At 43.6% G+C, this 26,550-nt stretch overlaps 1 protein-coding gene across 1 annotated transcript in view; it reads left to right on the top strand.

The window, feature by feature from the left end:
• The window catches only part of PKD1L3 (polycystin 1 like 3, transient receptor potential channel interacting), a 73,580-nt gene that overhangs the window by 37,770 nt on the left and 9,260 nt on the right, over positions 1-26,550 (top strand). The window contains exons 17-37 of the mRNA XM_078848162.1: positions 906-1,031; positions 3,607-3,792; positions 5,406-5,530; positions 6,418-6,544; positions 8,222-8,356; positions 9,466-9,691; positions 10,273-10,466; positions 10,930-11,160; positions 11,995-12,096; positions 12,802-12,980; positions 13,256-13,402; positions 13,991-14,190; positions 14,371-14,588; positions 15,649-15,865; positions 16,595-16,761; positions 17,711-17,739; positions 17,794-18,025; positions 18,617-18,713; positions 22,348-22,488; positions 23,232-23,417; positions 24,463-24,790. Coding sequence (XP_078704288.1) covers positions 906-1,031; positions 3,607-3,792; positions 5,406-5,530; positions 6,418-6,544; positions 8,222-8,356; positions 9,466-9,691; positions 10,273-10,466; positions 10,930-11,160; positions 11,995-12,096; positions 12,802-12,980; positions 13,256-13,402; positions 13,991-14,190; positions 14,371-14,588; positions 15,649-15,865; positions 16,595-16,761; positions 17,711-17,739; positions 17,794-18,025; positions 18,617-18,713; positions 22,348-22,488; positions 23,232-23,417; positions 24,463-24,790 — 3,593 coding nt within the window. The remainder of the gene's footprint in view (positions 1-905; positions 1,032-3,606; positions 3,793-5,405; positions 5,531-6,417; positions 6,545-8,221; positions 8,357-9,465; positions 9,692-10,272; positions 10,467-10,929; positions 11,161-11,994; positions 12,097-12,801; positions 12,981-13,255; positions 13,403-13,990; positions 14,191-14,370; positions 14,589-15,648; positions 15,866-16,594; positions 16,762-17,710; positions 17,740-17,793; positions 18,026-18,616; positions 18,714-22,347; positions 22,489-23,231; positions 23,418-24,462; positions 24,791-26,550) is intronic.

Genomic DNA, 26,550 nt, shown 5'->3' with positions numbered 1-26,550 from the left:
AGAGACTGACTGCGGGCAGCCAATCCCTACTAAAGCTAGGGCACTAGCCCACCAGCAGCCAGTGGGGGATGCTCAAAAGGGGTGAAATCTCTTCCCTTCCCTACCCCAGGCCCCTTAGAAATAAGAGATTCCCTCTGTGATTCTCCAAACCCTCTCCCCCTGGGCTGAGGTAATAGAGTCCCAACATCTGCCTTGCTTCTGCAATCCCTAAGTAAACTGCACACGAAAAACATCATTCATGTTGAATGTAGTGGGGATCTCTCAAGGGTGAGAGTATGGCTGGAGCAGGGCACTGGGAGTCAGGACTCCTGCATCCTATTCCCAGCTTGGCCACTATTTGTGTGGTCTTGGGCAGCAAAGCACAACCACACTGGACCTGTTTGCCTGTGTGTATTACACACCTCGCAGCAGTGGGATAAGGCTCCATTCAGGTGTGGTATGAGGCTCAATTAAATGTTTCCACTGCCTTGAGCTCCTCAGGGGGGAAAGAGGCTAGAGAAGTACAACATATCCTGAATTCATCAGCTATGATTCGTTGTTCTTCTGAACCAATTGTCTGCAATTCTGCTTTCAGTGGAGGTGGTATTTGTACACTAAGGCCTATACATTCATCCCAACGGGTAGGAATTCACACAAGTTGCTTTCATTACTGTTAATGGATGTTATATGTGTAAATCCCCTGTGTCTCAGAGTGACAAAATATCCCTGTGATTATACAGTCAATAGCTACAGAAAGTGGCAATTTGTAAGTAGAGCTAATACTAGCTTGAATTATCCATCCTGGGGAGCTTGTTTCTGCCATTAGATCTATAGCAAACTAGACTGTCAATATTCAGCACTATTTACATTTACAGTCTTAATTAACATCTTTGTTCCTGTCTCTAATTATCTCCTTTCATCCCAAGCTGAGAGAGCTGATGCTGACAACTCTGTCTGCTGTTAATGTAACATCAATACAAACTGCTCTTACGATGTCAGAGGTACTGAAAGAAACCACTTACAGGAGTGAAGAGCTCTCTTCCTCAGCACAGGTAAGCAGAGCTTTGATACACATCTTCACCCACTGAACCACACCTCCTGGCCCCTGGCCCTGGGAGAGCATCACTACTTGCAGTAGCCTGTTCTTTATTTAATGTTTCAGAGACCAGGGATCATATCAGGAGACAGTATTGTCTAGAGTGGGAGACAGGGAATCAGGACTCATGGGTTCTATTCCTGCTCTGCCACTACCTCACCAACAGTGAATGGCCATTTGGGTTAAACTTAGTGACAAAGCTATAAAATAGGTATAATAATACTTAGCTGTTTCACAGGTGGGGTAATTCATTCATGCCTATAAGACACTTTGAGATCTTAGGATGAAAGGTATTGCTATAAATGTGCAAAGCTGAGTTATTCCAAAATCCATTTGACTTCATGCTTGTAACTTCCTGGCATTTGCCTCACTGTCATGTACATGCTCTCACTGAACTACATGTTACAAGCAACTTTCCACAAGAGGAGTTTCACAGCAGCAGTACCTGGGCATAGCTGTTCAGCTTTACCATAGGAATCCCTGAATGTTACTTGAACAACATTATATAGTCAAACAAATTTATTTGAGCATAAGCTTTCGTGACCTACAGCTCACTTCATCGGATGCATGCTGTAGCTGTAACTCACGAAATCTTATGCTCAAATAAATGTGTTAGTCTCTAAGGTGCCACAAGTACTCCCTTTCTTTTTGCGAATACAGACTAACATGGCTGCTACTCTGAAACCTGTCATTATATAGTCAGTGGATGGTGCTATTTGTTTCAATTTTCATCCCAGTGTTTTTTGTGCTGTGCTGTTAGGGAAGTGAGTCAATGGGGAAGGGACAGAATAATTCTTTTTTGCAGGCTGTGTTTTCCCAGCACACAATTTATTCACAGCACATTAGCAATAAAAAAGCAGTTTCTCCTGATTTCTGAGATTGTTTCAAATGCAGCCAGCAAATGATGATGGAATATTTCAGCAGTGGCCAGGAACCATAGTCAAGACAATGTAGTTCAGTCAGATTCATGAGCAGAAGCTTAAGATTGAAGTTGCTGGGGTAGCAGATCTGAGGGACAGGCAGCAGCTGCACTGTGTAGTAAAATTTGCACAGCCCCTTGACCACTCTGGGCCAGGCTCCTGCCCGGGTAATTATTACCTTGGTTTCATGATCACAAAATACTCAGTGTCTATACTTAGGCATAAATGGGAATGCACAACACCCTTCTATCTTCAGCATGGAGCACAGGGCATGGAGAGAGGTAATATTTGTTGATAAACTGACAGTTTTCATGGAGAAAAAAATTGAAATACGTTAACTACATACACTTAACAATATAGTAGCATTTCTTGGGTACCGTGACAGGGACACTCATCTCTCGTGGGTGCCTCCTGTCACCTGGGTGGGATGCTGCAATCCCTTTTCTCCCGTGCTCTTGGCACCCCCTGTAGGTTGTTCACCTCACTGGGTGGGTCTTCAGTGGCTCAGCCCTCCAGCCAAGTCACAGTCCAACAGTGAATGGACCCCTTATGGTAGCAAAGAGTTCAACACACTGTCTGCCCTCACCAGTGTCTTCAACCCTGTCTCAGGGCCCCTTTAAATCCTGCCTTGCACTTGGGCTTCCCAGCACAGCCTTGTCCCCTTCTTGGGTCTTAGGCCACTTTGCTGGAGGGCCAGTGGAGGGGACCCAGGCCTGCCCATTCTTATGTGTGCTCACCCAGGGATCTTACTCAGAGCAGCCCTGTATGGCTTCCTTCAGTTTGCTGCTGCTGTTCCCTGGGCCTTTTCCCCTGTAGCCCGTTTCTCTTCACCCTGACCTCAGGGCTGAAGTTTTCAACTCTTCTTCCTCCTCGCTGAATGCAAGTACCACCAGAACCCATCTTGTGGCACTCACGTGTGCTCCTGTGACTAGACTCTGCCATTGGGCCAGGTTGTGATATGCTCTCTCACACTGAGCCATTACTTAGGTTGTAAACTGTGTGGGGCAGGGAACACCTGATTGTTCTGTGTTTGTACAGCACCTAGCACAGTGGGGGTCGATGTCCATGACCAGGGCTTAGGCATGATGGTAATACAAATACATAATGATGGCAATACAAATACATAATAACAGTAAAAATACTTTTCTCTGCAAACAGCCCCATTGGACTATTCATGTTGTTTGGCAGTGTTTCCCAAACTTGGGACGCCGTTTGTTCAGGGAAAGCCCCTGGTGGGTCGGGCCAGTTTGTTTACCTGCCGTGTCCGCAGGTTCAGCCGATCGTGGCTCCCACTTGCCGCGGTTCACTGTGCCCGGCCAATGGGGGCTGCGGGAAGCGGCAGCCAATATGTCCCTTGGCCCGCACCGCTTCCCGCAGCCCCCATTGGCTGGGCACAGCGAACCACGGCCACTGGGAGCTGCATCAGCCGAACCTCTGGACGCGGCAAGTAAACAAACTGGCCCGGCCTGCCAGGGGCTTTCCCTGAACAAGCGGCGTCCCTAGTTTGGGAAACACTGCTGTAAGGGACCATATAGCAAGAACAGTGGCTTATTTTAATGCGTATTATTTTTAATACACACACACAACCATTTTCCCATATCTCCTGTTCAGGTGGAAGCCAGTAACTCTCTCAAAGATGTCAGTGAGTTCTTACTCACTGTAAGCACAGAGGACAGTGAGGATTATCAGAAGCGAAAGGATGCAGCTGGCTACCTGTTCAACGCAGTGAGCAATGTGCTCACAGCTTCCATACAAAATGGGACGGAGGACGCTTCACCGTCAGAGGCTGGACAGGTTGTTTTCACGTGGTTCAGTTTCTAATGTACAGTGCGTGTGTGTCTGCCTGGCGTAGAAGATAAAAAAAGCCCTTCTGACTTGGACATGTTTGAAAGTGGCATTGCTTAGAGTGCACGGGGGAGCTACTCAGTGCAAAGGGGTTAGGCTGAACATCAAGGTAAATAGGATGGTGAGATCTGTTAGACTATGGAATAGTCCCTTAAGGGAAGTGATAGCAGCCTCTTAAAACATTACTTGAGATATATGAAAACAGACTGGCCAGAGTAGTATATTCCAGAATATACTGTAAGGAGTAATACTTCCCTTTGTGGATAAATTAGATCACCTACTGTAATAGGATTTTTCCATCTCTGATTCTATCCTTCCCTACTGAACCAAATCCTAGGAAGTTACATGTGCTCAGCACCTCTGAGGCTTTAGCTCCACTGATTTCATCAAGGGACTAAACTGAAATCAGTTACCTTACTTGAACCTTCTGAAAAGCTTCCACCTGATTTTCTATTCAGATTTATGTGGTACGGGTTTTTCATACTTCTACGTGAATTATTTCAAATGCCTTTGTATGCTTCTTATGGGGAACAAGCATTTTAATTCCATCACTGTGAGTAGGGTGTGATATTAATCTAACCTGAGAAGTGAGGATATGAATACTTTATAGGGACAGCACAGGGTATTCAGTATAGAACATTAATACATTAATGGGAGGCTGAAGATACTAATTTTGACAGAAGGGAGACAAAGTGATCTGATGACCAACTTAAGGGGTAGAGTTCGCTAGCGGCTAGAGCACAGGCTTAGCAGTCAAAAGATCTACATTCTAATCCCAGCTCTGACACTGGTCTACTGTGTGATCTCCAGACAATTTCACTTAAACTCTCTATGCTGCAGTTTTTCCATTTGTAAATTAGGGATGATAATACTCCCCAGGCCGGGGTAGTGTGAAGGGTAAGCAATTGGGCCCTGATTCAACAAAGTATATAAGCATGTGCATTAAGCACAGAATACTCCCTTTGAAGTCATGTACAAAAGGAACTATTCACATACTTTGGCATAAGTAACTTCTTCTGAATCACAGCCATAAAGTTTGTGGTGCTTTGAGATCTTTGGATAGAGTAGTACATTATAAGATTATAATTACTATTATAATATTTAATTTATTCACTGTATGCATTGCTCTCATGAGAATTATGGATATGGACTACACCAAGATACCCTTTGCATGCTTTCATAATAGACTGACCTTTAAAACATCTAATCTAATCTATCTATCATTTTGCACTATTCCATCACTTTGGTATCTGAGCACCTGATACTTCACTCTTTCATTCACAAACAGTACTTTTCCAATTTCTCCAATTTTCTCCAATTTTCCAATTAACACTAAGGCATGTTAATTATTTATTGGAGTCATTTTATTGTTTATAATAACTTTATCAGAGGTTACCAAGATTATTACCCAGTCTGCTGCCTTAAAAAGAAACACTGAAAATTGGAATTAGGGAAGTATGGTTATAAATTCAGACAGATCACAAATGGAAATTAATAAAAAGAATGCGTTCCCTGCTCTTTTCAAATAACAAGTGCATATCAGGAGACACCCTTGTCCTTTCCAGAGTTTGGTCTCACACCAGCTGTTGGACACAGTTGAAAACCTGCAAAGCACACTCCTGATTGGGAAGCTGCCAGATGATGAACCAATGGTACTGATCGCTCCCTCTGTTGCAATGTACATAAACAGGTAACAGTCAGCACATTTCAGTTATGGCCTGTGCGTCTACACACCTGACAATCTCCAATCGTTCTCAAGGAAAATATCTATCATTTTCTCATTAAATGGAGTCACCCAACCAAATATTATACAGGTGATAAGAAATCCATAGGTGCTGTGATGTTGTAACTGGTTATCCATTGTAAAAACAGTTTTAACTCCAACTAATTTCAGTAAGACTAGACTGAAAATTCTCATATATGATCTGTAGCCAGAGAACGATTCTCTGGGATTACATAGGTCAAGCATCACCCACTTAAATTTGTAGGTATGTGGAAAACACTTGTTGTAAAAGGCTAATTTTTCTTTCTTACTGATGCTGCTCTAGGTAAAAAATTGTCACAGGTTTGGGCAGAAGAAAATGTGAGTTCTCAGGTCATAAAATCATCCCCAAATCTGTTTACTTAGAGCATGATTTTCAACTATGCAGATCACACTTGACATTCAATTGCTCATCTAATTTGTGCAGATGCAACAATAGTGCATAGAAATCAAGTATTTGCTCATGTAAATGGATATTTAGATGCACTTCTCTCCCAATTCACAATATGAGTATAACTGCAAGCCCAAATTAAGTGCGCAATTGCAGGTGGACATTTTTAAAAAATCATGCCCTTTAATCATTCATTACCAGTGGCATGCAGAGCGTTACAGCAAGCAGAGACAAGACCTGAAGTATTTGCCACTGGAGTTAGAAATGGTTCTCCAGCACAGTTACACTCACTCAGCCAGGAAGCCTTTCTGGATGTAACATCAACTATGCTTAGCAACCCTGCACTGGGCTATTAATACTTCTCTGTCTTTGTCTCCATCTGTTCTTATTTTCTCTACTTGCATCTGACCCCAATTCTGGACAGGTTACAAACAGACAGTATGGACAGCACATCCATTAACATCTCCAATTCTAGCTCGGCCAGCTTTACTCTCCCCTCTGCCTCCTCTCTCAGTGTCTCAGGAGACAGTGATGAGACTGTGGATATAAGGGTAAGTGACTGTTACTCTGACTTGATGTATTCGATGAACACATTCATTCTCTTGTTCTGATGAGTTTGGAGCCTTTTCTCCTTTCACACTGATCACACTGGCACATGTGGTGTCCTGGTTCTTGGCCTTCCAATTATGTCAGCAAATTCACTTGGAATTTATCAGGCTTGAGTAGCCTTTTCCATTTTCTTATTGCATGGGATTTGGTGCAGGTAGTTGAAGGGACCTGGGAGCCGACTGGAAAGGCACCTCCCATCACAGCCCCTGCCTGATTCACTGCTCTCTCGGCTGCCCACAGCAATGGACTCAATTGATAACTCTAACCCATTCACCATTTGGTTGCATTCACTGTCATGAGGAGTCAGCTGATCACAGTGTCTATACCATTATTTAACCAGCAAGGCTGAAACACTGCTTTCCCCAAGCGGCATATGAGTCAGTTGGAGCTACTCAGATCTTATAGGGGACAATAGGGGCCCAGGTTTCCTGCCAGTTGGGTGTCTTCCATTGTCTGATCTAGGACACACGCTATTCCCTAGTACATTTTTGTGTTGTTATGATATTTTTATATTCCTCTTTCTAAGGGTCTCCCAGGCTGATTCAAAACAATCAGCCTGGTGAAATCCTATATACTGCTGCAGGCTAAGTGTCTCCTTCCAATTCCCCCTCTCTATTTCAGCTCTGTTACGTCATGACCCAAAACTTACTTACATCAGTGGAAACACTCCCATTATCTTCACAGGCTTTGGATGTCCCTCCTTTTTCCCCCTGCATCTCTGTACTCATGACTCTAACATACTCTGATATGCACCCCAGGCAGTAGATTTATATATGTTGTCAACTCCAGTAATTTCAGGAGAGGCACAGCAATTTGACTTTGATGGAATAACTCTGGATTAACACTGGTGTGACTGAATTTGGCCCCAAATATCTAAATCAATGGTTCTCAACCAGGGGTACACATACCCCTGGGGAAAAGCAGAGGTCTTCTAGGGTGTACATCAACTCATCTAGATATTTGGCTAGTTTTACAACAGGCTACATAAAAAGCACTAGCGAAGTCAGTACAAACTAAAATTTCATACAGAAAATGACTTGTTTATACTGCTCTATATACTATACACTGAAATGTAAGTACATTTATATTCAAATTGACATTTTAAAATTATATGGTAAAAATGAGAAAGTAAGCAATTTTTCAGTAATAGCGTGCTGTCACACATTTGTATTTTTATGTCTGATTTTGTGAGCAAGTAGATTTTAGGTGAGGTAAAACTTGTGGGAACGCAAGACAAATCAGACTCCTGAAAGGGGTACAATAGTCTGGAAAGGTTGAGAGCCACTGATCTAAATGACCCATGAAGAGGATTACATATGAATGGAAAGTGATTGCTGCATGCTAGAGATACATTAGAGATGGGTCTGAGCTGCAATATTGATATGCAGATCACAATCCAAACTTTCCCACAATGTAAGGTCTGGGATTGGTCCATTATTGAGATATGGGCCAGCTTCAAACTTGGATCTGGATCTGAACTTCCCTGAAGTCCAGGGTTGTTTGGCTCTTGGGTTTGGTTCTGACTTCATCTCCAATCTACATGGAAATCTAAAAATTGTGACTATAATAAAGTATCTTGTACAACTCAAATGCTGCTTGTCATTCATGTCTCCTTGTAGATGGTGAGCTTTTCAGTGAATCCCTTTTCTTTAAGTGACACCAGTTTTGAGATCAGTGGAACCGTGGGAGGCCTAAGTCTTACTAGTGTGGATGGATTGGTCATACCAGTTAATGACCTTACTGAAAACATTGAGGTAAATCCAATCCTCTCTTTCAGTGTGAACTGGAGTCTAATTAGATCCGTGGGTGGCACGTGCTCTATAAATGTCAGTTGTGTTATCATCATCATCATCTCTCCAAGTAGCAAGCTCAGTAGAGAAATGGTAATGTTGTGTTTACTGCCAACACACAAAGAGAGAGCATGGTGTATGCACATGCTAGGAAGGACTACATGTGGTTTGCAGGGTGAACACAATAAGCATCCCTTTCATGAGGTCTATGTGTGGGACCCTAAAGTGCATCTTACTTGTACAAGTGATTCAGCCTTTCCTTCTCCTTCATCATGTGGATGAACAAGGAGAAACATGAGAATCCTACTGGCTAAGGAAGATGGCTGCTGGCTATGGTCAGCCTGAAACACACTGTGATGTCTAAATAATAAAACCATCATAATCCTGCCTCGGGGTAGGGCAATGGACTTAATGACCTCTTAAGGCCCCTTCCAGCCCTACATTTCTTTGATTCTATCATCCCAATATTGCATGCCCATATTACTATTTCCTAGGCCTCCTAGCCCGTGTGTAAAATCATTAAACTAATGCCTAAATCATTCAACAATGCATTTACATATCAATTTGTGTTTCAGGATGACCATAATCTCAACTCTTTAGATTTAGCAGGTATCTGTATTGTTACTCATCTGGAAGACACAGTCTGGAATCGTTTTGATGAGTAGCATGCCATTCATTTCCTAAAAACTCACATATGGAACACTTGCAAATGTACTTCAAGCCTGCCCACATTCCTCTCTAACCCATGTATGCACTCAGCAAAAAGAGCTTTGAAATGAACCAATGTAGAGTTCATATGGACTTTTCAGAAGCTTGTTCTAAGTATCAAGCAAATTGCATTTGAGCAGGCATGCAATAGGGAAGTCTTATTTACGATAGCTGTCCACCAGGATGGATTTGCTTGGGAATGCTTTCCCCACAGTATGTTTTGAAAGAAGAAATTAAACGGTTTTTAGAAATAAATCCCATAAAATGTGCTTTGATCTTAGCATGTAGCCACATCGTGTTACTATGTAATAGGATCCAGGCACTGTCATACATTTTTAGGAATGAATTTCTGTGTTCAAATATAGATAATGCTGCCAAGACTTTCAGCACCTCAGGAAGACAGAAGCCTGTTGAATCTGGGCAATTTTAGTGCTCTCCAAGTCAATGTCACCTCAGAAAATACATCTCTAGTGATCCACCTGGAAACTGAACAGGATATTCCACTAATACTGTACTTGGGATATGGCTACCATCCAAATGAGACTAACTATGATATGAAAGCTCATCTGCCCCTTAAGAAAAACACTGGAGGTAAGATCATTTACCGAGGACATTTGATTCTGGGCACTCTAGGCTCATCTGCAAACTACATGAGCACCCTTAACTCACACTTTCCAATAGAAGCTTAGCACACTCAATATGAGCTCTTAGGCCCAGATCCACAGAGGTACTTAAGCTCCTAACTTCCACTGATTCAAATGGAAATTAGGATCCTAAACACCGTTGTGGATCTGGGCCTTAATTCTCACATATAGTGCTGTCATCCACATTTTTGACAGATAAGAACAAATATAAATTGTAGAGATGAGCTCAAGCTCAGAAGTTTGGATGTGTAAATGGCAATGAACCGCCTCAAAGACTGAAAGAGTTCCAATCTGTGTCCTGGTTCAGGCCATCTCTAGTAAACACTATGCACAAACAGAAGCAAAGAACAGGTGCTTTGAATAATTAACCTAATAAATTAACCAGAATAATAACCTATACTGACAGTTGTTCTGATAACTGTTCTGTTATTCTATTTAATTTATTTATTGGCATGTATACAATATATCTGTACATTGCTGAAACAAATGCTTTCTTACATAGCCTGCAACTAAATATTTCTGTTCAAGATAAGTCAAACACATGGGTTCTTAGCCCAGAAGAACTCATTTTCGGAGAAGGGACTTACTATCTCATGATGGAACAAGACATGGAAATGGATTCTACAACCAACCGTGATCTAACCATAGCTGTCACTTCCTTTGTATCACAGTGTGTGTTCTGGGATGAGCTACGGGGCAACTGGAATAGCTACGGGTGCCATGTAAGTAGAGAGAAGCAGAAGAATGTTGTCATGGATCTTTCCTCAATACATTTCAAAGCCAGCCTAGATAACAATAACATTTGTTAAAACGAGTGAACATGTTTCTTTGAACTCTTGATAGCACCATGAAACAAGACCAATTTGGGATGGGAGAAGGTCATGAAGCTCAGGTTAGTCCAATATAAAGGGGAACTTAGACACGTTTTCTCTAGGATGTGCTTCTAAGTGAGAAGTGGTTGAAGCATTTTGAATGGATTATGTTTAGTACTATAATACCCACTTCCGCTTAGGTCTTAGAATCACTGTCCTCTACTGGATTTTGTAGGATCTGCTTACATATAACAATGCTTCACACCTATCTCAGCTAGCTTTCCTGTTTCTTTAGCTTGGTAGGTAAGTAAGCTGTACACTTTGAAGCCAAAAGTTGAGAATGTTTTGAACATGATCATTCTTTGGCTTTCAGGTAGGTCCAAAAACAACCCCCAGCAGCACCCAGTGTCTCTGCAACCACCTGACCTTCTTTGGCAGCACCTTCTTTGTCACGCCCAACACCATTGATGTCAGCAAAACAGCGGAGCTTTTTGGCACATTTGTGGACAACCCCGTGGTAGTGACAACTGTGGGCTGTATCTTTCTTGTGTATGTGCTGGTGGCTATTTGGGCTAGAAGGAAAGACATTCAGGATGATGCCAAAGTAAGCATTGTGCTAATAGATAATGTGATAGGAAGTATTTCCCCTCTGTCTGGCCTGCTCTGCTGTGGTCACATTAATGCAGTCACTTAGGACAGAGCGAGCAGTCAGCTCCCTTTGGAGCTGATGCCACTAATTCTCCCTAAAGGGATTGTGATCCAGGAGTGATTAAAGAGCTAGCATTGGATTGTGTAATTTTTGTGTAATGTCTTTCTCTGTCATCTTCAGTGTGTTCCCGACAGTATACATGAAGAAGGAGGGAGTCTAAAGTTTTAGTGGTTTGTTTTCATTAAACTTTTACATCAAGAATATAACACAAGACTGAGTTTATCACTCAGGGTGTCCCCAAATGCTGTTCATTTCTATGTCTCTCTCTAGCCTACTTCTAGACATAGCCAAAAAATGGAGGGGAAGTCCTGTGGAAAATACTGACAAAAACAAAAGAGTTTTTGTCTAAATATTTCATGGAAAATTTTGGCTTTCTGCAGAAATTTGAATACTGAAAAATTTGGGGGTTTGGCCAGTATATCTCAGCTTTCAAACATTCAGCTTTTCAACAACAAAAATCAAAATTTCCCATGGAAAGTGGACTTTTTAAAAAAAAATTAATTACATCATAAACCTAGTTTTGTATCAAAAAACAATTTTGACGAAAAATTTTCTACCAGCCCTACCTATTCCCCTTGCCTCCACACTTCCTGCTAGGTATATTCAGTGTTCACAAGATGGCACCGTGTCACATTTCCCATCCAGGAGCCTGGAGAAAGCCCTGCTCCAGGCACTGTTACTATTTTACCATTCATAGGATTCTCCTGGTGGTGTTGTCTCTCTTTCCAGGTGAAGATCACAGTGTTGGAGGATAACGACCCCTTTGCGCAGTATCGTTATCTTGTGACAGTTTTTACAGGGCACCGTCGTGGGGCAGCCACAACCTCCAAGGTACTGATGGAATTACAGATCTGTAGGTATCTTCTGAATGTTTAATAGACCGTGAACATATAGAGCTCCAGCTTCAGAAACATTTGTCTCATCAGGAAATTGACCATGTCATATTTAAACCTAGCGTGTAAGGGAGCCAGCAGGCTACCAAAGAGAGCTTTGGCTCCTCCAAGGGAAAAAGCAAGTAATGAAGCGTTTTCTCTTCCCCTCCCTAGGCCTGGGAAGGGGACCTCTGGATCTGGCGGCAGAGGTAACAGCAGCAGTAGGCAGTGCCTGGCTCTGGAGGAGGAATGGGGAAGTCCAGAGGATTCACTGGGCACGATTAGATCTGCAGCCTCACTCACTCTGCTGCAAAACAGGCCGAATGAGTGAAGCTCTCCCTACATGCACAACGACGTAAGAGCAGTTGCTCTTATGCTACTCAGCAGCTGCGACAGCTTCCATTACACTCAGTTCACAGGATATGGCAAGGCTGTCGTGGCATCCTGCCAACTGTAGGCCAACGCCTGAGCTCCTGACTCAGTTTTCACTAAGTCCCTTTGGGGGGCAGCTTGGCTTCAGTTGGAATTTGCCAGAACAGAGGCTCAGTAAGGAGTTCAGGATTGGAACCCATGTCAATACAAAGTATCCACGTCCAAGCCATGAATGCAAACAAATGGTGCCTTGCTGTCAATTATCAATACACTCATCCGGTATGTCTTTCAGGTGACTCTCACGCTTTACGGCCTCGAAGGAGAGAGTGAACCCCACCACCTGACTGACCCTGACACACTAGTCTTTGAGCGTGGAGGAGTGGATGTTTTCCTGCTCTGTACCCTGTTTCCTCTTGGGGAACTGCAGCATATCCGACTGTGGCATGATAATTCAGGAGACAGTCCATCCTGGTAAGCAAGGGGAGAGGCTATGAGGAGACAGAAGATTATCCTTTCTGATAACACTTTGCCCTTCTGTTGCACTTGTCAAACATTCATGTATTTATCCTCTCCCCACCCTAGGAAGTTGGAATGAGTTATCTCCATTTTGCAGATGGAGAAGCTCAGTCACAGACAGGCAAAGGGTCAGAGTCTGACACCCAAACTCTCAGTGAATTGCACTTCCAGTGACCTGAATTCCATAGCGTCTTCCCCACATGAGTTAGTTCTTTATTTTTATGGCACAGGTATGTGAATCGCGTGCTGGTCCATGATCTGGCTCAGGATCAGAAATGGTATTTCCTCTGTAACTCTTGGCTGGCCATTGATGTTGGAGAGTGTGTCCTAGACAAAGTGTTCCCAGTTGCTACTGAGCAGGACATGAAGCAGTTCAGGTAACTTCTGCCTTGAGTTTGGTTATTGGCAGCAATCCATTTGAAAAAAGAAGGGATGCAAAGAGGGCCTAACCCAAAGCCCTTTAACGTCAATGAGGTCTCAGCCTTGACTTCAATGGACTTTGGACCAGAGCCAGAGTGAGGACTGCTTAGCTGCGTCTGACTGTTAAAGTGTGGTATTACTGCTCTGCAAACACTGAGGAGAGGGGAGAAAGACAGTTGGAAGTACCCAGTACAAACCCCAGCGCCAAATCCGCTTTACTATGTTTTTTCCCTGACAGACTAACAGAAATTGCTTTTGATGTATTTGGTCCTCACCCTACAATTACAGGGACAGGAGCTACCTTTTAGGCCTCTGCAAAAGGCATTGGTCTCGTGGATTTTGGGGGACTTGGCTATATCCAGTGCTAACACGACCATCTCACACAACCCAAACAATGAGAATCCTGTTGAGTGTCATCTCATTGTTATTTAAAATCTGTATTGTGGGAGCACTTAGAGGTGTCAGCCAGGGTGGGGACCCAAACTGATCTCTCTTTCCCCCTCTCCTTTCTAAGCACTTCCTTGCATCCCCCTCCTTCTTCCCAGTAACCTGTTTTTCATGAAGACTTCCAAGGGTTTCCAGGACGGGCATATCTGGTATTCGATTTTCAACCGCTCCCCACGAAGCACCTTCACGCGAGCTCAGAGAGTGTCGTGCTGCTTCTCCCTGCTGCTCTGCACCATGCTGACCAGTATCATGTTCTGGGGGGTGCCGAAGGACCCAGCTGAGCAGAAAATGGACTTAGGTAAGGCTGAGTGACTGCTCGGGCTGGGCAGGGGGGAAGGGGAGACACAGAGCCAGGAAGCAGTTTCATTGGGGGATCACTCAGCAACAAGGTTTTTCCAAAGGGGAGGGGCTCTAAGTCTGGCATTTTCACTTTGCTCTGGGACTATTTTTACCCTTCCTCTCTGCCTGACGATGGCAGGTAAGATCGAGTTCACATGGCAGGAGGTGATGATCGGCTTCGAGAGCTCCCTCCTCATGTTCCCCATCAACCTGCTCATCGTGCAGATCTTCAGGAACATCCGATCCCGGGTGACCAAGGAGCAGAAGGAGAAGAAACCAGGGAAAAGTGGCCGAGTGTCTCCAAATCTGCCCCCTCCCCCTCAGGCAATCCAGAGCATCACACTCACCCCTGAGGCTGTGATAAAGGCAAGTCCCTCTGCGCATGGACTGTTACAGGGAAATGGTTGAGAGTACTGATCTGCCCCAACGGTGTATAAAATACAGTGCACTGCCCCCTGCTGGTGGCTGTGTGCACCAGCATGAACTCACTGTTTACTATATGTGGCAAGTTTCAGAGTAACAGCCGTGTTAGTCTGTATTCGCGAAAAGAAAAGGAGTACTTGTGGCACCTTAGAGACTAACCAATTTATTTGAGCATAAGCTTTCGTGAGCTACAGCATCCGATGAAGTGAGCTGTAGCTCACGAAAGCTTATGCTCAAATAAATTGGTTAGTCTCTAAGGTGCCACCAGTACTCCTTTTCTTTATGTGTGGCAAGAAAGCACTATTTTGTCCTGTACCAGATGTGCTTCATAATTCCTTAAGTAATAAGCAAAACATTCACTGAGGGGGTGTCTCTTTGTTAGAGGTCCTCTTGACTCTGAAGGATGGGATTAAAGAATGAGGGGTACTTAGCTAGGATTACCATTGTCAGGGTCAAATTCTCCATGTAGGGGACTCTCGCTGATTTCATGTACCTCCCTAGGCAGATATGGAGCCTTATGGGTATGTACTGAGGGACTAATATCACTGTGTTGTGTGGTCACAGTCTAACATCAAAGAAATGGATAACATTTGTTCCCATGATACAACTAACAACATGAGACATATGTGTAGTCATGTTGCTTAATGCACAACTGAAAGGCACTCCACTCCTGTCATGATGAGCATGGTATAAGAACCTATATAGAATAGAATAGACTCCCCAGCCCTGGTGAATTGTGTGTATTTTCACATCCTGCAAGCTTATATTGTTGGACTTAAACCTGTCAGATCAGGGCTGTCCCATGGGACTGTCTAAGCCTGTGAGAGTCTAAGGCCTTATCCACACGGGGGCAGCACTGTAGCTACAGAATCAGTGCAAACCCCCATTGTAGATGTGGTACACCCACCAGTGAAGCTTACCATGGTTTTAAACTACATCAGTGCAAGTAACCAGAGCCACTAGGTGACTGCCATGCTGTTGCTGCATCTTCCAGGATATCAGGAGAATTGCCAATTCACTGTTTAAAACCCTGAAGACTCCGCTACCCTCCTCAGAAACAGACCCTGGAAAATCTACTGACATCAACACACTCTTGGCCTTGGTTGAGGATATCATCTGCCAGCAGAACAGAGCTGGGCAAGAGTTTTATGATGAGAGTAAAAAGAAGGATGATCCTATTATCATCACACTAGGGTCTGTAGATATACAAGGTAAATCGCAAGCTAAGAAAAGCCTCACAGAAATGCCTGTAAGTGAAGCCACCGCAATCGCTAGATATGAGGACCACTCTCTTACTTCATTTTGAGTTAAGGACAGTTCAGTGTAAATACTTTGTTTCCTTTGCGGTAGAGTGAATGGTGGCTCTCAGCTGTCCTGCTTTTAAAACCAATGCAGGCTTTTCGGTGTTTATGACGAGTCAGTGTCCATGTAGCATCAAGAGCCTCATGTCTCAGTGATTCCATAATCATGTTGTCCTTTCCCTCATCCTTCCTCTCTCTGTGCTGTTGTCCCCTCCAGTTCCAACTCAGGGCTTGATTCTGCCACCAGGGCTCACGTTGATTATTAACTTAGTCTGTAAATTGCCCCAATGATTGCAATCCCAGTTTGCCATTGGCTTTTTCAATAGATTTATGCAGTTACAGACTGCACAGGTAGCCTATGAACAAGGATGTTTGGTCTTGGACTCATCTGTTGAGGATCTGAGGTTATTGTCATAAAATATTGTTTGCCAGATGTGAGGAGAATGCTACTGCTACATGGTTGTATAAGTTATGAAAGCTAGATTATTAGTATTAGCAGTCACCATAGATGTGCATCACCTTCAGTGTAATTCCCCGCCCTGAAAATCCTAGGCCCTGATTCTGCCACTCTTATTCACACTTTATTCCATGAGCAACCTCATTTATTTCCCTTTTCCCGCCCTCCCCCACTTCCTGGAGAAAAAACAAGAAGCCCAACTCCAGAGAAAGGAATGGGTGAAAGGCTGAAACACAGTGACTACAACCGCTACTTGTACATGCAACTCCAGCACGTGGAGATGGAGTTGGAATTACTGGGACCTCATAAATTCCAGAAGACTCAGAGTTACGTCCAAGCTGTTAGGCAGGTCCAGCACATGAAAAGCCTCCTGGAAAGCCACCTCTGCTCTTCAGGATCCATCAGTGAGAGGTAACAATCACTCTCATCATTGGTATACGTAGATGCAGGTCACTGGTTCAAATCCAGCCCAAGCTGGTGGTGATTGAAAGTCATTACCATCTGATGACTCCTTGATAATTGTATAAACACTCTTGGAGGAGCAGCAAGGGAATTTCAATTGAATGATTACTGCATACTAGAGATGTAGGGGCAACTCATCACTCTTTTGTTTATACCAGTGGTTCCCAAGCTGCTTCCTGCAGCTCCCATTGGCCGAGAACAGCAAACCGCGGCCACTGGGAGCTGCGATCAGCCAAACCTGCAGATGCGGCAGGTAAACAAACCGGCCCGGACCGCCAGGGGCTTTCCCTGAACAAGCAGCACCCCTAGTTTGGGAACCACTGGTTTATACATTTATACCTCCAAAACTAAATGTTCCAATGTAGTAAAACATTATAGTAAAGAGCTGAGGACAAGCTCTGAGCTCCAAAGTGCTCAAGGGTCTGTAAAATAATGGATGTGTGGAAACCTGTTAACAAACAACAGAGACAGAAATGGGTCAGAAAAATCTGATTTTTAAGTAGGAAGTATTCAACAATTTAGTGATGCTACTCTTCATGGTCTCTAAGCCCTTTTTTATAGGGGCATCCAACAGCCACAATGTAGTGGTGGGTCTGTCAGCATTTACATTAGAAATCCTATTATTCTGGGGTTTTAGAAATAAAGCCCATAAAATGTGCTTTGATCTTATATCTATATGCCTGTTTGTATCTGTATACCTGTGATTTGTGTACCTGTTTTTGCCACTTTCTGAATACTATTTATATCATTGTATCTGTCAAAATTATTTGAAAATAGTTAATAGTTTTTAAAATCTGACTTTCACATAAGGTGTTTCTTATCCCTGTTAAGTCCAGAGTTTGCACTTTATTTTGTCTTATTTGTGGTTTGCTTCTGTCTCACCGGTAAAATGACTTTCTCACGATGGTTGACTCTCCAGGTGCTCCCCCACTCCAAGTTTCTCTGGGGATGGCAAGAAAGGTTCCTCTTTCAAAGGCTTGCCCTGGTGGTTTGTTTTCATTGGCTGGTTTCTCATAGCTGCCACCAGTGGTGTGTCCGGATTCTTCACCATGCTTTACGGGCTACATTATGGCAAGGAGAACTCCATCAAGTGGCTGATCTCCGTGGCCATCTCCTTCTTTGAAAGTCTATTCATCACACAGCCCTTAAAAGTAAGGTCACTATCAATACAAAACACTGGCTAGGGAAGGGTTGATCCTGCAGCCCTCTCAGGCACATCACTCCCATTGAAGTGAACTTGAGTTTTACATTCAAAAGGACTGCAGGACAGAGCTCTTAAGCAAGAGATCCTTCCTGTAAGTTAGGGGTTTTGTTACAATTGAGTTATAATGTCGTGTTGATTTGTCTTGGCAGGAATCTTGTTCCCGTTAGCTTCATTTCATTCTTATTTTGCAAAAAGAAAAGGAATACTTGTGGCATCTTAGAGACTAACCAATTTATTTGAGCATAAGCTTTCGTGAGCTACAGCTCACTTCATCGGCTGACAAAAGTTTCCAGTGGGAAAGGTATGGCCAGAGGCAAAAACCAATCACATTTAGTGGGATTCACACAGCATCTTGGGGTCCACTCTCTTTCTGATTTCTTGTTCATGGAATTAGCCTGTGTTTATAGAGCAAATTAAAAGGCAAAATTCTCCTCCCCAATCTGCAGTGCATGGATCAGAGACAAGCATTTAAGGCAAGGTCTAGACCTCTCCTCATGCAGAATGTGCAGACTCTGAACAAATAGCTAATGTCTTCCAGGTGTTGGGATTTGCTGCTTTCTTCGCTCTGGTTCTGAAGAAGGTGGAGCATGAAGACGAGGAAAACACTGCTATTGCTGGACCTCTGTCTGCACCAGGTAATTGTGTGTCAGATGTAAAACATGTGGGGACTAATTAATTAATGTGAAATGTCTTATCTGAGACTTTGAAGTGCTTTATTCATGCATATGGTCAAGATGGACAAATGTGACCAACCGCCTATAACCTTTGTCTGCTCCTGATCCCTAGACCAGCTGCTCTAATTTACACCAGCTAATAACAACACAGGCCAGGGACCCCTGGAGTGCCCAGCGGATCTAGCTCCATAATTTCCCCTGAGCATGTCTCCAACATGCCCTCTAGATTGGGGGGAGGAGGGGTAAGCAGCTACATTGGTTCTGTTAGTTAGGGATTTCCCCTTGCTTGAGGAATTCTCAGGTGCCCCGTGAGGGCAGCTTTAGGGCCCTTTTGAATGTTTAGAGCATAAAAATCTATTGGAGTACAGAAAAGCTGCTGTAGGCACAATGAAAAGGAGAGCATAAAACCTGATCATACGTTTTCTTAGGAAGAAACTCTACATAGCACATAACAGGAGGGCCACAGAACCAGAAAAGGAAAAATCTTGGATCAAAAAGAACTGTCTATCCCCATGGGTCTTTCTTCTATATCTCAATTCACACCCCTTTGACCTAGCACTGTTGTGAGATTGCCCTTGTAACTGGATGGGTTTAATCCTATTATTTGGGACTCGTCTACTTTCAGGACTCTGATGTCAGACCCTTCCTCCCCACCATCACTTGCTCTGTCCCCTCTCAGAAGTGGGAATGAACAATGTTCTCATTCTTAGTAGTAGTAGACCAAGAACCGTGAATGGGTCCTGTTGCTATGGCTGACTGCTATTGCCTCCCGCACTCTCACCTGCATGCTGCAAACTTCAGTTACAGTTTCAATATCCAAGTAACAGAATTCAAAAGAAGGGAATAATATTTAGCAGACTAGCTGAAAACTTAAGAACTAAAATAATGGAGTAGGATTTCAGAGAGATGCATATATGAAGAAACCAATTTAAATGATTCAGCTCTTATCCAAAATATAAAAAACAAAATTGCATATGGAAGAAAGAATGCACACAGCTTTCCATTCCTGAACACAATGCAATTTACATTAGTGCTGTGCTAACTTCCCAATGTTTATATCATGGGTTGTTTTGCAACAAACTCCACAACAACTCCACAACTTAATGAAAATGCACAGGGTGATATGCTGCACTTTTCACTAGATTTTGTAAACCCGGGCCTGCAAAAATATCAATAAAACCCAGCTTCTATCTTAGACAAGTTCCCTACATGTTCTTCCTTGCCATTATATGTAACTCCTTAGTTTACTACTGGTTTCACTTCTCAACTGTTGTTCTACCCAAGATGGAACTAATGTGCTACATTTCTCATAATGCAACTGGTGGCTCATGTGGCCTTACTACACTTTATTTAAATAGTGTGTATAAATAAAATGTATTGTAGTTAGTGGGGAGCTCCATTGTCCAGTGTGCAGAGTACTGCCTTAATACTAGAACTCGTTACCACAGTTCTCAGGCTTCTGATAGGCACCTCCTACTGAGCAGATCCTGAAGAGTCCTTAGGACACCTCCGTTTGCCTAAGTAGGAGGCCCAATGAGACAAATTGGGTTACATAGTCTCTTTGTGTTGATGAGGACGGGGCTCTTAACTCTCACTCCCCTAGTCCCTTTGGCTACTCTCAGATTCTCTAATCTCAAAAGGGGACAAGGGCTTGGGGCTTGCTGGACCTATCTTACCCAGCCAGTACACCCGGGGTTGCTGTCTCCTTATAAGCATGGGGCGGGGGCAGAGGGGAGCTGGTAAATGACCTTCCCAAGGGCAGATCCCCCCAAAAGCTTCCAGGAGTCTCCTCTGCGAGCGTAGAACCACCCTGGACTCTCTCCTAGAGCTGTTCTGCTACTGCTGGGAACTTCCCATTTTTAAGACCTTATTCCACCCTTGACATGACTGACAGGGCCGAGGGGCAAAGCCAGCCTTCCCCAAGGCAACTCTTAAACCCCTTCCATCACTGAGCAGGGTTTATATACCCCATCACACTCCCTCCCCAATATATCACAAGAAAGACATCCCAGTAAGGAGTCGTGGACCTCCCAAACTGGTAGAATGAAGGAAATGGTGCTATTCCCCAGAGAGAGGGGCTTTGTGTTTGATTTGCTATTTTCTTTCAGCCGGATCTTAAGAGGCCAGCAAGTTCTAGGCCTGCTTTAATTTATTCACCAGGTGGGGAAGGGGGGTTCAGTGGGTAGAGGAAGCAGTTTTCACCTGGAAAATTGCCTTTTGCTGTAGCAAATGCACCAACCCTCTTACAATTTCCGGCACTGGACTGGACGTCTGCCAGGCTTCCCTGTATCTTTCTGAAGTGTAAATCCTGCTGCCTGTGATCAGCCCTGCAAGCTGTGCGCAGGTCATTCCCCATTGTGTTGGGATCTATTTTTATCTTTCTCTTCATCTGAATCTTCTTTTTCCCCTTCTTACAACCCAGATGGGTGTTAAATCATTTATGGTACTTGATATTTGTAGCCTGTTTGAGCTAAAATCCTCGGTTCCTTGTCCTAGCTAGTCGGTAAGTTTCCATTATTTTTCATTTTCTGGATGTTCAGCCTTTGCTGCTAGGCTTAGTTATACATGTATAAATATACCGTGTAAGTGTCTGCATGTATGTACCGTATGTACATACGCTCTGGGCCAGAGTGTGGGGCAGAACCTCAGTGGGTGGAAATTGTCTTGGCTCAGTGAACTCTGATGGGACTATGACAATTTACACTGGCTGAGGGTCTCTCCCATGGCTTTACCATTTACTGCTGTGTGAGATGGGTGCTGGGGGACACGCTCTCCTGGCAGTTCGCAGAGGCACTGCGGGAGTGCACACAGGGACTGGAATGGCAGAATCTGCTGCCCTGTGCTGAAAGGGGCTGGGACCAAGGCCCCGACCTTCCCAGCTGTCTTTGAAGCCTGTGCTGCTAACCCCGGCCCCATTGTACTAACTGCACAGGACACAAAGACTGGGGACATGCTGCCTACCCCCTACCTCTGTGGGCTGGCGTAGGCTGGTAGACAGAGCCATTTCCTTTCTGGCCCTTCTCTCTCCCCCCTCCCTTTGTTCCTATTTGTCATTTCTTATTTTTATCTATTTTTTTCTTTTTTGCTCTTCTGCATGTTTTTTGCTGACTTTTCTCACTCAGCAGAAGGCTTCATGCTGTTGGGCATTGGATCTGTTGGGGTGGGGCATCCTTTGGAGCCACCCCAGGCTGGGCTGAGAGCCGTGGGAGCAGAGAAGAGAAGCCTGGACTGTTGGGTTGTGGCCTGAGCCTGCAGCCCCGTGTTTATAAGCTGCCCACACAGCTATCTACATAAGGGACACAGTGGGAGCGTGAATGGAAAGTCAGCAACTTTCAGACTGGTCACTTTACCTGAAGAAGTAGCAGCATGTGGATCTGGTAGTTTTCCCCCAGCACTGATCCTTTCCTCAGCCCTTCACCTCCATTGTCCTTTGAACTAGCCTGTTGCCCCAGCCCAGGGTTAGTCTCCCCCACCCCGGATGAGAAACCCTGTATAACTAAAAATGTTTCCCTGAAATGGCTGGGGTTCCCTAAAAATAAAAAGTAGGACTTGGAGGAGCTACTGACATGTTGGCTTTTATCGCTCTTGCACACAGGCGACTCAAACCCTCTATTTGGAGCTCGAAGGGATAGCAGAAGCAACATCTACCAGCCACCCCCTGCCACAGACATTCAGAGAATGAAGAACAATCACATCAAGGAGCAGAAAGCGTTTGCCTTAATCAGAGAAATACTGGGTCTGCAATCTGCCCACAGATGATCTTCTTGTTTTAGTGACAAAGCTCTTTCATGTGTTTGCAAATCAGTGCTAATATTATCCTGCTGGACTCCTTGGGTGGGGAAGGGAGAGCTTTACACAGGCATACCTATTGGATATATGGATTGTAAATAGTGCATTCAGAGGGTGAAAGCGATAATGGGGTAATAGCTGGCGATGCCAGTGGGGTTAAAGGTGGGTTTTCTGAGGAAGGGGTGAACACAGCTTGCTTGTATTTTAAGAGAACAGGCCAGAGGAGTGTGAGAGTTTATGAAGAAGGCCAAGGGAGAGGATGAAGGAAGTTAGTAGCTGGGAGAAGATGGGTTTGCTCCTTCCTGTGAGCAAGAATTACTCATAGTTACTATCCTAGGCGCCATTCTTCCTCCCTCTGAAGGCAAAGAAAAAAAAATTGCCTTGATTTCACTGAGAGCATCTTTGAGCCTCAGGTCCTTTTTATAACCTGAGTTACTGCTGGTGTCCTATCCATTTGTCTGTTCTTTTCTTGAACCCTACTCAGATTCTGACTGATGTGATGTGGGAAAGACACAACAGTCTAAGCCAACCCATGTAAATTCAACACTGATCTGATATAGTCCAGAGAAAGAAATTTTTCTAGACATCTTCTTAGCCTAATACTAAGTGATAGCAATAATTGTCATGTTGTTCTGTACTTGACGAACGATATCAATTCTAACCTAAAAGCATATTTGCTGTTCTTTCCAGCCTACCTGGGATTTTTATGGATGCTACTGTTGGTTGCCTATGGACAAAGAGATCCCAATTCCTACTACCTGAACAAACACATTGAAAGCAGCTTTACGGATGGGTTTCGGGATATCTACTCTTATCAGGACTTCTTCACATGGGCAAGAACTACCTTAGTCAACAAGTTATATGGCTCATATCAAGGTGCAGAGTTCTGACTGGATTTCACATTGTTTGACTTGGCATTCAAAACTCTGACTTTTGTGCATGCCCCCAACTTGTCCATGTGTATTGGGCTTCTGGGGAGGGACATTAGGGTCCAAGTCTGGTGTCCTGATAATTTACACAAGTTAGTGTCATCCAGTACATTACCCTATCAGCTGATCAATATCTGCATAGCTGAATGGATACAACTCAGACTGTGCATTTAAACACAATGGGCCAAATTCATCTCTGGTGTAACTCCATGGAAGTCAGTAGAATGGCCTCAAGTTGATTTTGTCCTGATACTTTAATTAACTTTTTTATGTAATGTACAAGATCTGTGTCTTATTGTAACGTTACATAATCTGTGTCTAGTGTTGTACTAAAATATATGTCTGATGGTTTTTCCATGAGCTTCTGTCATTTAAAACAAGGCCAAAGAGCTAGATGGCAGGAGTGATACTACCAGCTTTTCCCCCAGATCTGTGCTCGTGGCTTAGGTCACCAATGAATACAAGTATTGGGGTTCTCGTCCTGCTCCCCATCAGGGCAAATCCCAGAACATACATTCAGCCCATTTTTGGTGCTCCAAAGTGTCTCTGTGCTATTGAAGTGCGTTGGCAGAGTTGTGTGTAGGGTAACTTTGATACAATAGACCAAGACTCATGAGTTCTAGGTTCTATTCCTGGCTCTTGCCTAGGTGGTGACCTTAGACAAGTTGCTTCCCCTCTCTGACCCTCAGCTTCCTCAGCTCTATAATGGGGATAATGATACTGACTGCTTGTGAAATACTTTGACATCTATGGATGAAAAGCTCTAAATAAGAATTAGCTCTTATTATTACATTATGCCTGACTCAAACCAAGTTTTCTTTGTTTTCTTGAGGATTAAATTCACATTGGTTTTGTTTTATTTAAGAAACAGAATCAAATAATAAACAAGACAAAAAACAATCTTTCAGTGAGGAATAAATGGGAGTTGAGACTATGGTGATTATTGAGCCTGCCATAATGTCAACACTGACTCTTCTACATAACTCTTTTAGGCTTCATTACAGATGGCAACTCCAAGTTGGTAGGCAGTGCCCGAATTCGTCAAGTGAGAGTGAAGGGGAACACCTGCCCGATAGCTCCCAAACTGCAAGGCTCAGTCCAAGAATGCCATGCTACGTATTCTCCCCAAGCGGAAGACACGTCAGACTATGGGGAACACTGGAATATCTCAGCCTTCGATAACTCCTCTGCCTTGACTTCTGCATGGAAATATCAGAGCCAGTCCAAACTTAGAGGGCATCCAGTGTGGGGCAAACTTGCCATCTATAGGGGAGGAGGATATGTGGTTCACTTGGGAACTGATCCAAAGAATGCAACCAGGTAGCATTTTTATTGTATTTGGGTTTTGCTACTGTTGTGATTTTGATTTGATTCATGTTTTATGTCTATTGTCACCATGTGTTAGATCATGTATTAACCAAAATCTAATTCAGGATTATAACCTGATTTTCTAAGATTAGAACTATGTGCATGCACATGGATTCCAGATTTACACAAGCAATTACTAAACAATCAAAAAAATTAGAGCTGGAAAAGACCTAGTACTTCCTCCCACTCAGTGCAACATTACTCCCTCTTCCGCACACTCCAGCATTTGGTTTAGTCTACTTTTCAATGTTTAAAGCAATAGGTTTTCTACCTCTTCTGTTGACAGATCATTGCATAGTTTAACTGGATGCCATTGTTAGGAAATATTTCAGCCTAATCTTTCAGCCTAATCTTCCCCTGCTCATGTTCGTCTTAGTAAGATCTTCTTGGTCAACCCTATGCTTTTCATTTCCCTCCTCAGTGTTTATGCTCTTCATAGATTCATAGAGTCACAGATACTAAGGTCAGAAGGGACCATTATGATCATCTAGTCTGACCTCCTGCACAACGCAGGCCACAGAATCTCACCCACCCACTCCTGCGAAAAACCTCACCTATGTCTGAGCTATTGAAGTCCTCAAATCGTGGTTTAAAGACTTCAAGGAGCAGAGAATCCTCCAGCAAGTGACCTGTGCCCCATGCAACAAAGGAAGGCAAAAAACTCCAGGGCCTCTTCCAATCTGCCCTGGAGGAAAATTCCTTCCCGACCCCAAATATGGCGATCAGCTAAACCCTGAGCATATGGGCAAGATTCACCAGCCAGATACTACAGAAAATTCTTTCCTGGGTAACTCAGATCCCACCCCATCTAACATCCCATCACAGGCCATTAGGCCTATTTACCATGAATATTTAAAGATCAATTAATTACCAAAATCATGTTATCCCATCATACCATCTCCTCCATAAACTTATCGAGTTTAATCTTAAAGCTAGATAGATCTTTTGCCCCCACTGCTTCCCTTGGAAGGCTATTCCAAAACTTCATTCCTCTGATGGTTAGAAACCTTCATCTAATTTCAAGTCTAAACTTCCTGGTGGCCAGTTTATATCCATTTGTTCTTGTGTCCACATTGGTACTGAGCTTAAATAATTCCTCTCCCTCTCCGCTATTTATCTCTCTGATATTTTTATAGAGAGCAATCATATCTCCCCTCAACCTTCTTTAAGTTAGGCTAAACAAGCCAAGCTCCTTGCGTCATTATACAATCATTATATCCACCCTCTAGCCATAGTTAGAGATGGAGTGAATTGTCCATTACAGGAAACAATCTACAGTACTGTGTTTGTGAATAACAACAGAGATTGCTTCTAGGAATGAAATAACAGAAAATGGAGGCCTTGGGACCCAAGGCTTGGAGACAAGTTGGCAGATAAGGGCCCTGTGTATTACCAACAGGAAATAGTGTCCACCAGTGTTGGAAACCCACGTGTACCTATTTGCCTACAGGTAAATTAGATGTTGTTGGAGATAGCTGCATAGGAACTTAGCTTTTGCCTTGCCAGGCTGGGTGACTGATCCAGCCTGTATCTTGGCTTCAGTACTAGCCAACACCTGAAGCTTCATAGGAGAGTAAAAGCACTAGACTAATTGTGTAGTGTAGTCCATAGAGGGACAGAGAAATTCCTCCCTGTTTGGACTTACACTTCAGGTGTCCTTTGAAAGTCCCTGCCTCTTGTTCCCACTTTCTGTATGTAGTTTCCAAACACTT

The sequence above is a fragment of the Lepidochelys kempii genome, chromosome 12 (assembly GCF_965140285.1).
Source record: "Lepidochelys kempii isolate rLepKem1 chromosome 12, rLepKem1.hap1, whole genome shotgun sequence".
Taxonomy (NCBI): Eukaryota; Metazoa; Chordata; order Testudines; family Cheloniidae; genus Lepidochelys; species Lepidochelys kempii.
Note: the sequence above shows the minus strand (reverse complement) of the source record. Positions and strands in the feature narration are given on the sequence as shown.